This window comes from Ptychodera flava, chromosome 17 (genome assembly GCF_041260155.1).
Source record: "Ptychodera flava strain L36383 chromosome 17, AS_Pfla_20210202, whole genome shotgun sequence".
In the NCBI taxonomy this organism is placed as follows: Eukaryota; Metazoa; Hemichordata; class Enteropneusta; family Ptychoderidae; genus Ptychodera; species Ptychodera flava.
In genome coordinates, this window is record NC_091944.1 from 36,225,864 (window position 1) to 36,239,684 (window position 13,821).

General features: G+C 35.7%; 1 protein-coding gene across 3 annotated transcripts; it reads right to left on the reverse strand.

Annotated features, from left to right (window-relative positions):
- Positions 1–1,347: 1,347 nt before the first annotated feature.
- On the reverse strand, positions 1,348–11,397 carry LOC139116190 (uncharacterized). 3 transcript variants are annotated; one of them, XR_011548255.1, is made up of 6 exons: positions 10,742–11,397; positions 9,312–9,489; positions 8,573–8,658; positions 6,516–7,397; positions 4,085–4,412; positions 1,386–3,631 (listed from the first exon to the last, which is right to left on the reverse strand). XR_011548255.1 is itself a non-coding variant. In XM_070678748.1 (5 exons), exons 3-5 carry the CDS (start codon positions 8,621–8,623, stop codon positions 3,435–3,437), a joined length of 576 nt encoding a protein of 191 aa, XP_070534849.1. In that variant the 5' UTR covers positions 8,624–8,658; positions 9,312–9,489; positions 10,742–11,395; the 3' UTR covers positions 1,348–3,434. The 3 variants fall into 3 exon arrangements, 2 of the variants coding, with proteins under 2 accessions (XP_070534849.1, XP_070534850.1); XM_070678748.1 differs by lacking the exon at positions 6,516–7,397 and having other exon boundaries at positions 1,348–3,631; positions 10,742–11,395; XM_070678749.1 differs by lacking the exon at positions 6,516–7,397 and having other exon boundaries at positions 9,312–9,474; positions 10,742–11,395.
- Positions 11,398–13,821: the final 2,424 nt, after the last annotated feature.

Here is a 13,821-nt window from a genome sequence, read left to right on the forward strand (position 1 = left end):
ACATCTGACGACTCGAGGGGGCTGTTGTCATCGAAGGCTCATGCTATAGTAAAACAGTTGAACAATAGTGTGCTACCCTTAACAATATTGGTATCAGTTAAGATCGACACGGCTCTATTGAAACTCATAAATTTAGAACGGATTATATTGTTTATGATTATTTATTAGCCGTGTTCACAATAATGACATTGGCTCAGAAAGAAAGAGAAGGGGAAGAAAATGTATAACACTGAAAAGTTTTCAGATTCACTTCATTCACATTAGCTCAAAAGTAATTAAACTTTCTGACTGAAAATCTGTAACAATTCATTCATGTATTTTGCAACAACATGAACAATGCAACTGTCAGTACATGACAAAAAGTATTGTTTATGAATACGCATTTGCGATCATCTACTGTACGAACTCACCGTTTTTAATTTTCTGCCAATATTTGCGTACATCATGATCATTTGGGCCTACTATCCATGGTAAAACTTATCACTGCAGAACAAGCAGCTATGGTAATACTATGTCCTAGTTCCTACCATCTGATGTCGTCGGCGGGTGTTACTTTTATTGTTACCTTTTTTAAATCTCAATGATTATTGTCATTTTTTATTATTCTTGAAAATCAGAAAAAAATGTTTGTTGAAAATTATATAATCGTTTCACCACACTGAACAATTAACTAATCATATGACATCGATTCTTGTTTCAAAATAAAATTATGACCATCATAAATCGATAAATTGCTTTTATTTTTAAAGGCAAAAATGTTTTTTGCATTTTTAATTGTTTTTAACTTCAAACGTTTTTTAATATATCGGTAATTTTTTGAAAAAAAAAGAGGGGTCACCATGGAAACTAAAGAGATATCTGGCGGAAAACTGCGTCAGCCACAAACTTTCTGGCAACAGCGTCCTCTAGAGGCCAAATACCGTCATACAAGCCAATCATTTATGCCTGACCAAAGAATACCTAGTTCTGGGGTTTATTACGATTCATTTTTTGACAAAATCCATTCAAATCACACTTTTTCAAATAAATTTTGCACAAAGTGCATTATACTAAAAGGCACTGTGCTCAAAACAAATGCATCACCATGGATACTACAAGGGATTGGGCAATTGTTTCATTTGTGTTTTTTACTATAGGAATTGTAATATCTAATACCAACTGTGGAACCAACATTGGAATATATATATCTATCTATCTATCTATCTATCTATCTATCTATCTATCTATATATATATATATATATATATATATATATATATATATATATTCCAAGGTGTTGTAAATACATACATACATACATACATACTTACATACATACACAAAAAGCACAACACACAAAGTTATTTTATATGACCTCATATCAATTTAATGATAATAATGGAGGTACTTACAAAATAAAAGAAAAATAGTTACAAGACATTTCAAAAAAGTTGAGAGAAACCATGTGACCAATGACTTTCAATAAAACAAGTCAAGCGACTACAAAAGTACAATTCTGTACAACTGAGAAATGAAAATATTGGGTTTTCCGTAACCGTTGACTCTAATGCAACAGAGAACTGCTGAGTATAACTTAGTCACAGTTCTGATGAATATATTAATACTTCACATACAATGTCCATAACATAAGACTTGCACCAAAAGGACATTCTAATCCAGTAACGTACACATAGGCAATGAATACATAGGAATCAGGAATGTATTTGTAAATACATGCAATAAAATCATTAATATTTTACTTGATTCTAATTTTTCTTCTTTTCCTGATGGATAAAATCAGCTAAATTAAACCACAGGGAAATTACAATAACTAATTCATTGTTTCAAAGCCAGATCTGTGAATATATAATCCAGTGAATGTACTCAAAACATCAAAATAGTGAGAATCTAAGTGAAAATTGCAGCTTTTTACAGTATTCTACTGATTGGCAACACATCTATTCTACTAAATAGAGTAGTTGGAATTAAAAAGTAAACAGGACAAGTCAGAGCAGAAAGTCCTGTGGAGACTCTGAAAGTGATATACGTTTATATCTGGAAATGGTAAAAGTATTTTAAAATGTGACAATTTTACAAAATTTAAGTATATAAATCAGCATTGGAAAGGACAGCATGATGATATAAAGCAAACAAAATACTAACCACTGTAAAATTTAGACTTTCATGATGGGTTCCACTCCATAATGACCAGAAAACATGACTACACAGACAAAATAACTTTAAATCCATTTAAAAAGTGAATTAGGAAATTTCTCTCAGCCCATAATAACGGCAAACAGAGAGCACACCTTTAAAAAAATAAGCTGAATTACCCCAAATTTTTTATAACACAAATAGTACCTGTAGGTCATATTCTATCAGAACCAGAAATTTCAAAATGACTAGAAAAACTATATTTTTGAGGTAACCTTTATGCGGTAACAAAAAGGAATGTCCCATTGATATTCAGATAATCTTAACAATTTGTCATCACAAAATGATACTGATCACAAGTCTGAAATACTCATGACTGAAACATACACACAACTACCTGACAATACTTGAAAGTCCACTGGATCACAACCATAGTTTTCAATATTACAATGACAGTACAATAACATATTAAATTTACAGATAGTCTGAATTGGATCCAAACTAGTCAACAGCAGGGACAGCATGAATGCAATCTGCAGATGTGGATTGTATACCTGGTTGACAAACATATTAAATTATTTAACCACCTGGTCAAACAAAACAAAAGAGTCAAAGTAGGTTTACCTGGTCACTAAATATATGCAGAGTACAGTATAGTAACACAATTTATGGGGATTTTTCTGAGAAATGTTTACTAAGGCTATCTAATATCTTCTTGTTTTAAGTAACACGTGGTTTTCCTCAGAATTCCTCTTTCAGTAAACATGACAAACCTTCCACACCATTACGTTTATATGCTAGTACCAAATGGGAGTAGTCTAATCCTGTACTGGCCATCTTATTTGCCATGCAACATGATATCACCTTTCTTTGGTGAGTGCAGAGAACAAGCATGAGAGAGTGTACTCTTTTTTTTAGCTTGCAGATATCTGTAATATGTGTGTATAGACTCAACTGTGTAGGAGTGACATAACAAATTATCAGCAGCAATACTTGTTGCATGGAGTAATTTTTTTAGAGTCTGTACATCATCCAGTGCATTATGGGCTGAATAGTTAGATTGTGGGAAATGCTCATACAGATTGGTCTGTGAGTGTAACTTGAGATTGGGATGGAGGGAACAAAAAACAGGAAGAGTATCCCCAAAGCCAGTAACAATATTTGTAAATTCAGTGTATAATCCACACTTACCGATGGCATTCAGTAAATGTTTTGCATCAAATTTGTGTGCATTGTGACCAACAAGTACACATCGGCAATTAAATGCATTCAACCAATCAAGAAACTGTGATATTGCAACTTTAATTAAAAGAGACAGTTGGTACACTTTTCCCATTATGCAGTAAAACTTTTTTACCATCTCTCACAACAATTGATAAACCAGTTATCTGTGATGCCTGTCTGTTCATATACACATTTTCTGGTAAAATGTATCGATCAAATGTCTCACTACCAGTCAGGGTATTAGCTGAGAGTTGAAGTATTGCAGCATCATCACCTATGAATAAAAATAAATACACAAATGTATAAATCTAAATGAGAGAATACACAAGTAAAGTCCATTAAACACTTGACACTGTACATAATGATTTGATTATTTGGAAACTCCATTATGAATGTATGGAATATACAATCATGATGTCATATCAGATTGTATGATGAAAACTGTAAACACTGTAAGTTGTGTTTCAGTACAGATGAAAGCTCTATTTCAAACTGGTTGGATACCAGATTAACCCAAAGCCAGCCTAGCCCAGATAGCACCACACTGTCATATAAGAACTATACTAAAACAATAGCACAGAATGTTACCCATGCTAGTATGCTAGGGTTATTGTACCACTATTTTTGTTGTACTTGTAAAAAGTTTGCGGTAGGGCTATGAAGAAATTAAGCTGTGGTAAAGAGCAAGGACACACATCTATTTCTCCCATTTCATCAAGTGACTTACCTAGACCAGATGTTTTTGTATCAAACAGGATAATACGGTCTTCTTTATCATTGGACACTGGATTTAGGCTTGGTGCTGTGATAGGTGATGGAATTTCAACAGTATCATGCTGTTTTGATGTTTCCAGATTTATGCAACTTTTGAATGTTTCTCCTTCTCTTATTTCTTGACTGGCCTGGGCACTATGTCGCTTTCCTTTTGATGCAAGTCTTCTCCGCTTAAACTCTCGAGTACTCTGAACCTGTTGCTGTCGCTTCTGTGCCTGGTTAAGTTTCACAGCATATGATGTTGTAAATCCTCCCGGAGAAAGATTTACACTGCGATGAACCTGGACACACATGGAAAATAATGGCAGTTACTCAGTTGCAGGAATGCATTCACAAACATGAGTACATGTACATGTATACCAATCAGTGATAGATATGTCAGTCAACCATAAAACAGCAACAGAGTGACTTCATTGTTGACTATATTATCTTGTCTAGATTGCTTGTGTATAGTATGAGAGAATGGTTTTTTTTCACAATTTCTAGTCATTTTAATTAATTTAGATTTGTGACAACTAAAATGTCTTTTTATGCTGTTATTATTACTTGTTCAACTACACTCACTACTTACATCTGAGATATATGTTGCACCTATATTTTTCTGTGCTACAGATGCAGCTACCCTGAAAGCCAGACTTTAAGAATCACTATAATGGTGTGTCTTTGGTGCTTTGGATGCTATGCTATGGTCAGTGTGTGAAACTCACGCAAAATCACTACTGGCCAAGTGGGCCAGCAACTTTAAAAAATCACTGGCCTTGAAGAAAATTAACTGGTCCGATCGTCAGGTCTAATCCAAATATAATGCAGATTTTTTACCCGCTCTCAGGGGGCCTAGAACATTTGATTAAAAAAATAAAAAGACACCACTTCAAACATCCTAACATCAAACTGTTTTGTGTTTGAAGTGGTGTCTTTTAATTCATTTAAAGGAAATCAAATGATGATGACTATCAAAACCAAGTTTGGGCAACTGGTCTCAGTGCCAAAAAACATATGAAATCAGTGAAAGGTTAAACACAAACATGTATACGTTTGTGTTTCTTAAAACAGCCTTTCACAACAAATATGATTACATTGAGAAAACGAGCACAAGCGTGGGCTTGAAGTTGAAATATGTCCCAACACCAAAAAGCTAAGCGTCCAGAACTCCGATCAGAGATGGATAAGTTTTGGCACCACAAATACAGGATCACACGCAAATCGAGTCACTACAACAGTTTACTCTAATCTTTCAAAAATGATTCTGGTTTCTCCTCCTTGAGGGAAGATGACTATCATCGAATCGAAGAAAGGGAATACAACAAATTTGGGCAACTGATGAAGAGAAAAAATACTGAAGTTTCAAAACCCACGTTCAAAGACGAATCACAAAAATGTAATCTTTACAGGCGACCGAGGCAAATGGCCATCAAGGTCAAATCACAATGAAGGCGCGATTTTGCACAATGTTTAAATATCGGACTTTTACTGTCTAGTTTCGAAGTTTGGCGTCCACAATATTTCTGTCATACATAACAATCTCTATATCGGGTCTAATATCGATATTAGACGACACAAGAATGACTTGCCTTCTGTTGCGGCACGCCAGGTTTGCGAAATTGCCGATATTTTACCTCAAGCTGATACATATCGGCGATTTTTTCGACTGTAATAATCGATACTAGACCATTGTATAATGACTTTGCCTTGCGTCTCGACACGCCGGATCTGTGAAATCACAGATATTTACTTCATATTTATTGGAAATAGGGACTCTAATATTGATACTGGAATGACTTGCCTTGTGTCTCGATGTTTATCGGCGATTTCGGGACTCTAAGATCGATTCTGGTCAAATTCTTGACTTTCAAATCGCGGATAAATATCCAATATCTATCAGAGATTTTACCACCTCACAGCTCTTGACAGGCCCCGACTTCCTCAATCCGACTCTTACTTCGATACTAGACGATACCATACTTGTCAGATTGTGGGTAAATATTAGATGTTTATCGGGGATTTCACTATACCTTACAGATCTGGCCCCGCTGTCTGGCCAAGCCCGATTTCTGTAGTCCGACTCTAGTAACTTAAATTATACGAGCCTAGACTTGCCTTAAACTGTCGGTAAATATCCTATATTGGAGATTTCCCCAACTCTCATATCTGACCAAACAATTCTAATTTCGATAATATGTTGTCCAGAAGCTGTAAATGTTGGATGTCATATAAAAGTGCAATGTCGCGGTGTCATGGAAATCCATTTTACCTCGACATACAATAAACAATAACTCTTTTATGACCACAAGGAGATACATGCTTAACAAATGGGTAGCATATTGAATAGCGCCACTACTCTCGCGAGAAAAGGTGAGGTAAGGTCTTTCGCCTGGATGCATTACCGATCAGTCTGTTCAGTTTTATCTCTGAATAATTTTGTCTGGTATTTAGCTAAGCAAAACGTTTGGGTAAACTTCTTTCCATATAGTGAAAGTTACTGGCCCGCGTCTTTAGAAACTGCAGGACATCTTTCAGGATTTACTGGTCCAGCATGAAAATAGCTGGTCTCGGGCCATCGGGTTAGCGTGTATATCGCACGCTGGCTATGGTTCATACTCTCATTTGCCTGGCTGGTGCCTAAATGTGCAAGTTTGACACTGTTTCTTGCATATTTCTGGAACAGGTTCTTGAGATCCTTTCTGAGAGTATTGCCCTGCAGATCCCTACCAAATGGCAATGTTTTGTGTCTATAGCTGACTGGATTGTGCTTGAAGCCACACCATTTGGAAGAACAACCATCATGGTCTCCACAGGCATGAGCTGTTATGTTGCCTAGCGCTACGCTTAACTTGTCTGGATCACCCTTGTTCTGTTCAGCAACATAACTGAAACACTTCACTAGATAGTTTATCACAGTAGTACTAAGTTCTTTATGGTCTTGTTTCATAGCATACTGCTCGTTCCTCACATTTCTTTTTACATGGTTTATGTCACTGAGTTTTTTAATTTCTTTGTTAACTTCGGATCTGATTTTCACTATAGTTGTAGAGTCATCATCCCCATTATTGTTCCAACTTCAACACCATTTGCTTTTGCTTCTTTTAACATTTCAACTATTATGCTAGGTTCCATGGCTTTGGATGAACCTCTCCAATTTTTCCTGCAGTCATGTTTTCTAACACTCTTTCCTTTCCTGGCAGCTTCCTTACATATTCTACAACTTTTGCACCTCACACTGTAGCCTATACATTTTCCTGTCTTTAACCCTATCATGGTTGCGTGTCCTATGATGAAGAATAACAGCACAACAATTAGCTTATAAATTAATCTGACAATTTACCTTATAAATTTACTGATAATTACAAATAATGGTAAGTATTAGATAAAACTGCTTGCAAATATTCACACAATAAAATGAATGAACTACTTAGTAATTGACAGGTTATTATCACTGTGATTTGAATTTTTGATTGGTTATTCAACTGTAAAAATAGAGATGAACATCCCTATTAATGGTAAATACACTGCTTTGAGACACACTAAAATGGAAAAATAAAATTTGATTTTATTTATTACATGCCTCGTATATCGAACGTCGAGCACTCCATAGGTTTCAATGGTAACTCGCCGATGACGTCGCGGGCCGTATAGTCATCACTGGACTGAAAGTGAACCAGAACTATTTTCAACTTGAAAACTTTTGGATGTAAAAGTCTTGAAATTTCATGTTTTGCACAGAAAATCAGGTTTTTGGAAAATTTCGCATAAAAATATCAATCAACCGCATAACAGTAGTTAAATGTATCAATGCGTCATTCGATGATGAAAATCGTTCTATTTCTAACAGTTTTTCATCTAAAATGAAAATAAAGCATTTGACTATAATTTGCCAATAAACGTAAATATTTTTGGTGCAAACTGAGTAAGAGAGGCATGTAATAAAAACATTATAGCCCAAACAAGGGACTATGTACCTCGGGGCAGGAGACCATTTGCCCTCCTTACGTCTGGCAAATGGTCACCTACCCTCAGGCACATAGCCCCATGTTTGGGCTATAATATATAATATTGACAGTTTTTATGAGACGTTGGGCCAAAAGAGTTACATTTTTAGTTTTGCATCCACACATGGATTCCAGAGATTTTAATTTAACACACAATTTTGCAGCAAAAATTAGTATTATTGGTGATGTTTTGTCCCTATCAAAGTCATGACTTTTAAATTCTGACAAAGTCACATAAGTATTATTGAATCACATTGCGACATATTAAAACAGTATAACATCTACAAGTTTTGCCGGAGTTTACTGCCAGTGATATGTAAAGTTGCAAAAGGAAAGGGCAAATCACTTGTGTGTTAAATTTTGTGTACATGTTTTTTGACCACTTACCTATGTACCTTTCAGAATTTAAGTGGATGCAAAACAAAAAATGTAATTACTTTGGCTTTATTACTAACCTGACAGACTATTATAACACTTTCCACTGCCTCATTTCTGCCACGCCCCATCAACTGATGCAGTTATCACATTGGAATCTTCTTTACTAAGAAACGAAGTAATATACATTGTTGACTCACCGAACATGACAAAACAATATGAATATAGTTTATGGCTTATAGCAAAGACTAAGCATACATCCAACATTCCAGTACTAGGCTGCTCACATCCTAGTACATGAACATTGTACTAGGATGTGCCAGCAGCCTAGTACAAGGAAACGGAGCATATCCCTGAAGCAGCTATGTGGTTCATATCTATGTAGCAGGGAAGAATTTCCCACACCAGTGTTACACAGAGGTGTGAGCCGCAGAGCAGCTACCAGGCTATTTTTCAAGGCTAGTACAGGGTGTGTTGCTTCATGGGGGATTGTTTTGCAAAATCATTGAAAAACTGATTTTTGGAAGGTTCATCAAAAAGCTTGTCACATGACCTGTATGTAAATAATAAAAGTGTAGTGTATATGATACATGATCAGGTTTCCCTATATCAGGGTTTTCAGAAAATATATACTTTTGGGGGTTTAACATTTCTCTTATTGACAGAGAAACGTGATTCTGAAACCTTCCAAAAAGGTATCTTTGGTCCTTAATTTGTTGCAAGGACTAGAAGAAGAAACTGAATGGACATGCAGACAAAACACAAAAAACCATTGTGATTTTTAAAAAAAAATTTGCATAGATAAATATGTTATTTTACCTGGCAGCTTCTTTTTCGGCAAACAAAGCTCTCTTCACACTCTCCTTGGCAATCCTCTCCGCGTTCCTTCCAACTTCCCGTTCCTGTTTTTTAAGTGACCTGCTGTGTACTTGCTTGATATTCAATGTTGTCAGGAATTTATTTGTTTGACGTTCACCAACACCTGCATGCAACATCACTAAAAAACAAAGAGACTCTAGTTAATGCTCTGTCTACATTAAATAACTAGTATCTACAGTACCACATATCTTTTGAAAACAGTCATTTTTATTTCTGGCTTTCATGTTTGTATCCCAATCCTTTTTACTTTCTCAGTTTCTTTTATCATTATTCATATGTACAAATTAACCAATCACTGAGGGATGATATTGCTGCCGAAATTTTACCATGATTTTGTATTGAATTGGGAATTAGTTAAAGTATGGTATCTTACTTTTCTGCATTCCATAATTGTCATTTTCCTTATTTATCATGATTTTGCAATTAAAGTCACAAAGTTGCACATTTCTGACATTATTTTGTTGATTTTAGTTCCTCGTAACAGATCATTATTTTTTTGCCCTGTGAGATGTGCTAAATCTATAGTTGTTACAGCTTGACTCACACCCTGGACATGGACATATGCATGCTTACTTCCATCACTTAATTTTGGTGTGTACAATATTATATGTTTACTGTTAGTAGAATTAATCTGTTATGGTCATATACAGGATGAGATTTGAATTGTAACAAGTGGTGATTGAGCATGTTTTAGTGAGCAGAATAACCTAAATGATCCACCACATGAATCTAAAATAACCAAAATAATGTCAAATATGAGCGACTTTGTCCCTTTAACCCTGTATTCTGACCTTCTGGAGACATATGACGTAAGGCGACTGTTTCATCAGATTGGGGCTCAAAGAGTTAATTCTGAAGTGTTTCTCTTTATTTGAAATATTTCATCATTTTTTTCAGACTGGTTCTCGTTCAATACCATTAAAAGGAACAAAATAACGAGATAGCATATAAAAAGTACAGTTGAATCAAATTTAAAGCCCCATTAACTGTATCTTTTCACATTACTTTTTGATACCTAGATTTTTAAATAATCAAAAGCAAACTGGACAATGGCATTCCAAAAATTGTGGCCAAATAAAGTCTCAAAGCATCATTTATGACATACAACTTAGATTTGAATAAGTAAATTTATAATTTTCGGCTTGCAAACCAAATATTGCCACTGCCAGTAATGTGTACACATGCAGGTGCTTGTTTTTGTGAAGCACTCTTTGCCTGTGAAACAGTAACATTTTCTGAGGTAAAATGACTTAATTAAAAAGAAATCCACGCAATATTTTTGAAGATTGAATGTCTGTTTGCGGTAATCAGAAAGGAGAAAAAGATGCAGCTATTGGAGTTATAAATATTTATCGATCAATCAATCTTACCAGTAGCAAGTTTTGTATTGACATCCCAAATGAAGCTTTTCGATGATGGATCCCTATGTCGTTTCCCAAGGCGAACGTAATTAACAGCTTTGCAGGCAGGGTTGTCGCATTTCACATACAACATGCAGCCAAGCATGAACTTCCTATCTCCCAGACAAAAACTCAGTGATAACGGTGGACTACACTCAAAACAGTGGTCAAGGCCTTTCGCCAATACATCGAGTTCTACTCGGCAAAAATACAGTCTGAAAAGACTTCGTCGTCAGACTGGTCATCATTGTACGTTGAAACTTCTACTGTTTTGGCTACAACGCACTCACTTCCGTCATCAAACCGACTCCCTTTCAACCGGAGATCGAGACAAACTTGAGTCCGACACAAAGTACGAGTGTTCACGGTAAACTTGTTCAGCAGCATCTGCAACATGTTGTCGTCTGTTCTGATAATACTGTTCTTTCGTCATAAAACGTCCTTTTCTACTCCGAAATTTTGGAGGCATTGTGTATCGCAATATTTTCCTTCCCAAAATTTCACCGTTAACGATATTTCATGAAGAGTTTTCGTTCCGATAAACAAAACGACAAACAATTTCACAAAGTCGGCGACGTCGCGCGAGCGAAACAAGTAGAGTTAACCGGAAGTTCGCTTTTGACCTTTGACACACTGCGGAGCAAGGCGCAGAACAATTCTCAAAGTTAAAAATTAATCGAGGTGCGATATACTTTCTTGACATCATCTTATTCATGAAGGCGCGACATATGCTTTTTCTTTATTATTGTATAATATCGTCTAAAATGTCTAAGTTAGAGAGTTCCAGGAATATGAGACCAAAAGGATCTAATAGGGATAATATTATCGAAATTATCCGATAAAACAGTGTTTTTAGAATTTTCCACCAACCTGCATCTAATATTAGACTCTAACTTAGATTTTAGACGATATTATCGATTTTATCGGATACTATCAGATAAAACAGCATGTCGGGCATCAGCAATACCTCAGTCGTCTAATATTAGACACTTACACAAAGTCAGAGTCTAATATTAGATTAGTGGAGAAGAGGCAGATGCCCGACATGCTGTTTTATCGGATAATATCCGATCAAATCAATGATATAGTCGAAAATCTAAGTTAGAGTCTAATATTAGACGAGTGGGAAAGAGGCAGATGCTCGACATGCAGTTTTATAGCATCTGCCCCTTCCATACTTGTCTAATGTTAGACTCTAACTTAGATTTTAGACGATATTATCAATTTTATCGGATATTATCCGATAAAACAGCATGCCGGACATCTGCCCCTTCCCCTCTCGTCTAATATTAGACTCTAACTTAGATAACTTAGATAATATTATCCGATAATGCCTATAGTGCCAATGTCGCGGTATCCTCATCTTATTTCCCCCGCCACGTTTGTTTATAGAAACATGGAAAATTTATGGTGCGTTAGGGACTGGACACAAATTACAGGGGGGTGGGCCGGTGTTTTTTGGGGGTGGGTCGCCATTTTTCGCGCAAGCATTTTTGAAGGGTCATAAAATTTTGTGCAAGCCTATGGGGGAGGGTCACCTTTTTTTATGCATCAAAGCTGAAATTGCATGTGCACGTATTAAAGAATATGGAATACTGAAAAAAGAAAACATCTCCTGGCAATTTCATTTTCTGTCATTTCCATTTTGTCATTTTCATTTTTCCATTTTCGGTGCGCCCTTCGGGCGCAAGTTTAAGGGTATAATAAGCAATGTATTGATGATCCAAGCAGCCACATTGATTTAAGTTGTCATGATTTCTACTTATCCAACTCCTCTATTGTACATATAAACTGTCCCCTATAATGACGCTTTAAATAACAATTTATTTGGGAGATCACTTATTTGATATCATTCTCCCATTGACAATACATTGGGTATAGGTCGGTGTCAAATGTTCATGAAGCTGTATGTACATTTTTCATTTTTTGAGGACATTGACAGAATACAAACTATTCAGAATAGTGCAAAATGTCATCAATAACAACTGGAAGCTTCAGGTCGAACAACTTTTGAATAACAATTTAGGCATGTTTCAACATTAAAATTACAGACAAGTTTTGTGGAGAGCGCCCCCAAGGGTCAGTGGTGAGAGAGCAAGCAAGTCACAAGCATGCAAGCCTTATCCTCCCTGAATAGAAGCAAACACCAACAAGACAATCAATAACTGATACCCAGAACTTGAATGGATCATGGTACAGACATGAGCTAATGATACTACAAATTTCAATAAGAATACGGTGTTAAATTCTCAGACAATAAATACCGGTACTCTAGCACACATGACATGAATTCAATTTAATTTGGCGTAAATTTTACTGAAAAATCTTTGCAGCACTTTTGAGATATGTTGTGAATTAACTGCAAAGGAAGTAATTTCATCACCACTGTTTTGCCAATCACTAATGTACAGCTTCTCTATTCTTTCAATCCTGACAATTTTGCGCCTGTCCTCCTTCTAGTTTTGGTGTTTTTGAGAGAACTCATCCATCAATTCTTCTGAAATCCCTGCTGGCAGAAAATTATGAAAGCTCCCTCAGGTTTTTACTTCACTATTGAAATCATGTAAAACTTCGCTCTGCTTTGATGAAAGTGATAAATCTCTGATAAATTTACAGTGTAAAATTGCTCATCAAATCAAATAACTTCAAGCTAAGGGTAACACTGGTTGATTTTCTCAAATTTTTCGCATGAAATTTCACTGCTAAGGAAATAGTCATTTTGATCAACCATGAATCAAACGTCCTTCTCAAAAGCAATAACAGAAACTTGCTGAAACTGTAATTTTAATTTGAACGACTCAGTTGCGTCATTAGAGAACTAGTTGTCATACAGTAATAGGGCGACATCAAGAAGCTGCCATCTTGACACTGAGCAAATAAATACATCATCATAGGTACAAGCTTAATTGTACTTTAAGTTGGTCTCACCTCGATATTGATATATCGATATTGTTACAACTTTCAGGTTTTAAAGACAATGGCATTTTGCATGTCAAAAACAAGTGTTTGGCAAAATGTTTACAAAAAATGTACATAACATTAAGGGACCA